The 3,619-nt window shown below is 38.8% G+C and overlaps 1 protein-coding gene across 1 annotated transcript; it reads left to right on the top strand.

The window, feature by feature from the left end:
* Positions 1-547: 547 nt before the first annotated feature.
* LOC117131016 lies at positions 548-2,676 on the top strand. Its single transcript, XM_033283499.1, has 2 exons — positions 548-2,411; positions 2,543-2,676. The coding sequence occupies exons 1-2, from the start codon at positions 1,565-1,567 to the stop codon at positions 2,674-2,676; spliced, it is 981 nt and encodes a 326-aa protein (XP_033139390.1). The 5' UTR covers positions 548-1,564.
* Positions 2,677-3,619: the final 943 nt, after the last annotated feature.

The raw sequence follows: 3,619 nt of genomic DNA, 5'->3' as shown, positions 1-3,619 counted from the left end.
CAGCCAGGCAGCACATGACATGCACATGACTCGCAAGCAGCTGAAAGTATTCAAGACCAGTTTTCGATAAAATGTTTCCCATCCATCGGTTCTCGTACAGCTTAGAAAAAACTCGACCATAATAATTAACACTTGGTCAGAACTATTAAGAGTAGGTACTTTGGCCTCGAGATAATCCCATCAAGAATAATTCACGGGGTCGATTTTTATTTTTAATTCTTGTCGAACCAACTCCAAACTGGTCGAGCGGGATTTTTCTCGACCAAAATTATATCTGCTCGTGAGGGTTATTACAATCAGCCTCTCAATCTTCATTTAAATCTTCTTTGAATTATTTTGATGAGTGTGTTAGTGTGCAGGAAAAACCAAACAGGTGGAGCAAAGAGCATGTCAATACATCCAAAGGTGAATCTGATCCAAGAAGGCGATTGCTTCAGTTTGATGTCCAACAATTTTGTGATAACTTTGTGAAGGGTGTGGACAAAGCCCTCAAGGACGTCAGCAAGATCCAAAAGAAGAGCACATCCACACGTGCCCAAGTAGCTGAGCCATCCTTTTCCATCAGTAATAAAACCCAAGGTGAATCTGAAAACTGTTTTGAAGAATTTAAAGATTTTTCAGATTCTTCACCTATATTTGATGAAACTGTTGAAGAACCAATTGAAAGTTTGATGTCTTGTGAAGAAAGTTGTGATCTTCCTTATCTTGAATCTGAGTTTATAAATGATAATGAACAGGCTAATGTAGAACTAACTGTTTTGCAACCGGAGAATCCGAGTAGCCTTGTCTTGTCTCAACAGGTTTTTGAGGAAGAGCCACTGGATATTCCACATCAGTGCCCATGTCTTGACACTTGGATATCTTTGGATGAAGTCCCATAACCTATCTTTGATGTGGAGGACGAACCTGATCCAGTCTTTGATGAAGAAGCAACTAGCATCATATCCACCTTTATGGAGAGCCATCTTTGCTTTGATTCCGGCACAACCACTGCTCCTTCATCTCCTGCCCCTTTGTTTCCTGAGCTTTAAGAGCACTGTGAGAAATCTGAATTAGTTATTTCTCTGCCTGACATGTTTGATAAGATCAGTTCTCTTGATGTGATTCGTTTTGGTCTTGATAAGATAAAAGAAAATTGTTTTTCAAAATCTGTTTTGGAAACATGATTAATTCTTTTAAAATCTTTGAACCTGATAAATTTCTTGATCAACAACGTTTTCAAAATGACCTTGGCATCAGTTCTGAAATTATTTTGAGCTTTGATCAGTCCCTGGAACAAAGCAAAGTTTTGATCATTTTGAAAAGTATCTTGAGCTTGATTTGAAACAAACTGATTTTTGTGCTACAAAATCTTTTGATTCGTTTGTTTTCAAAGAAAATAGCTTTGATCTGAACTCTTCTAGGCATAGACTGATCACTGATGATTTGTTTGCATCTTCTCTGGACTTGGACGATTTCTTAATTAAAAAGATGCTGGAACAGAATTCACTTGAAACTTAAACTGGTTTTTGTGAACTTGATTTATGTGGTTCTGTTTTGCAGCCTGATCTCTTGAGTTTTGAAAATGATAAAACTTGGATTTTTGAGATCATCTTGTGAGAATTTTGTTGATTTGAGTGTTGATGATATATTGGTCTACAACACATTCTTTGAAAAATGTCTTGAGTCTTTGATAGTTGTTTCTCAATCTGAACTTAAGCTTGTGTGTTCAGATGTTGATAATGATATGAACGTTTTGGAAACGATTAATGTTGTTGCATATCTTGATAAGATTCTTGTCTGTAATGTCTACTTCGATTTGCATCTTGACAGGCTGAAAAGTGTGCTACTTGTTCTTGGAAATGATATCTTAATTTTTGATTTGAACAAGTATCTCTCTTGCATATTTGATCCTGGTCTTTCAGTGTTTGTTTTGAGTATCCAGGAAAGACAGGTTCAGCCCCTGAATGAAAGCACTGGCCGTGCCCAACAACCTCAGATTTGGAGAAGCTTTGTTGTTCAAACCGGCAACCTTGGTGCCAGCGACAGAGGTTCAGTCCAAGAGGGATATCTCAACAGTCTGAAAGTCTTTTGTCTTGAATCTAATTTTACTCGAAAGCCAACTTATCAAGGATTCACTGAGGCTTGGAATCGCATGAAAAGCTTCACGTATGAAGAAGTTATGAATTTTCCAAACCAGAGGTTCTTCAGTCCGTCTATCCGCGAGTACCAGATTTCTAAAGGATATTCATACCCCATAAAGAAGCGGCCTGAGCCAAAACCGATCATAGGGTTCCAGATGGATCTCCCAGCTTCTCAGAAAGACCGAAATCAGAAGGAATGGCCATGGGATCTTGAAGTTATGATCCATCCACCAAAACCGGCCAGACCAAAGACAGCACTGCCTCCTTCATTCAGCCAACAAACCAGAGGTATTTCTAAAACTTCTAAATTTATTTGTGCTGATGAATCTGTTAAGTTTCATGACAGGAAACATGTTACCATTGTCGTGCCCATGGAGCTTGTATGTTTTCTCCTTCCTTTCATTTTTATGATTTGAAAGAAAACCCAACAAAAGAGGCAGCAAAGTGTTCACCACATGAAAAACAATTGGAGCTGATGATCCTCCATGACCAAATGTGTTTCCTCAGTCAACTTCCTGTCCAAAACAAAAGCACTCTAAGGATCATGAGTTGATTTCCTCTACTCTTCATGAAATGTTTTGAAACCGAGAATTTCAAAGAGAAAACATATTCTTACTTGGTTGAAAAACGTTTTGCTCAAACCTTTTCATGAATTGATTTCATTGAGCTGTGCTTTGAAAGAGATTTGGTGTAGGAAAGAGCATGAACTAAAATTTCTTAGGCCAAAGAATTCTTTTGATTTCGTTCATGATGATAATTTTTCAAATTTGGCATTGTCTCTTTCTTTCCATAACAGTTTCTCACATTGGACTGATTTTGAGATTGATAAATCAATTTTTGGCAACCAGCTTACTTGCTTAATGCTTGCCCACGTCCTTGATGATTATCCTAAGTGCTTGAATCCTGTTTTTGGTGTCTTAAGGATAGAGAAACCCTTTGATTATTCCTTTACCAGATTGATGTGGTTTCTCTAGTTGCTTTGAATAAACAGGATAAGCATGATCAGTTTCTAAGGAGAGCAAGCACCAATGGACGCGCGAAAGTACTTGGAATTCCTTGATGAAAATGACTTCAAAACTCCAAGGAAGTTTCTGTCCATATTTTTCATTCCTTGAATTTTCCATGAAATTTTAATTCCTTTGTATCTAATTCATCGTTTTTGATATAGGTACTTTGGATTTGAGGACAAATCCTTTTGAAGAAGAAGGAGGGAATGATACACCGCGGTCCACGGATCAGTACATGGAGCCGAACCAGCCTGGAGATCAGAACGTTCTGAACATTTCAACCGAGGTTCACGTTTTTGACCGTACCGGACAGACTGACCGTGCAGTGTACTGGACAGTCCCGCATACGTCCGGAAAGGAGCTTTGGCTGGAACCATGGCCAGATGACCGATCTGACCATACTGGGGCTTGGCTTTCCCGTCCAACTTCACATTTGAAGACATATGGTCGAGCTAGAATCCACTTTGGACGAGCTGGACGAGGTGACAC

This window comes from Brassica rapa, unplaced genomic scaffold (assembly GCF_000309985.2).
Source record: "Brassica rapa cultivar Chiifu-401-42 unplaced genomic scaffold, CAAS_Brap_v3.01 Scaffold0789, whole genome shotgun sequence".
Classification (NCBI taxonomy): domain Eukaryota; kingdom Viridiplantae; phylum Streptophyta; class Magnoliopsida; order Brassicales; family Brassicaceae; genus Brassica; species Brassica rapa.
The sequence above is the reverse complement of the archived record's forward strand: the minus strand, read 5'-3'. Positions and strand labels throughout refer to the sequence as shown.

Excerpts from the sequence above, each read along its gene's own strand:
- LOC117131016 (XM_033283499.1), top strand. The coding sequence starts at position 1,565 with ATGATAAAACTTGGATTTTTGAGATCATCTTGTGAGAATTTTGTTGAT. Across the intron at positions 2,412-2,542 it reads ATTCAGCCAACAAACCAGAG|AAAACCCAACAAAAGAGGCA; the intron begins GTATTTCTAAAA and ends ATGATTTGAAAG.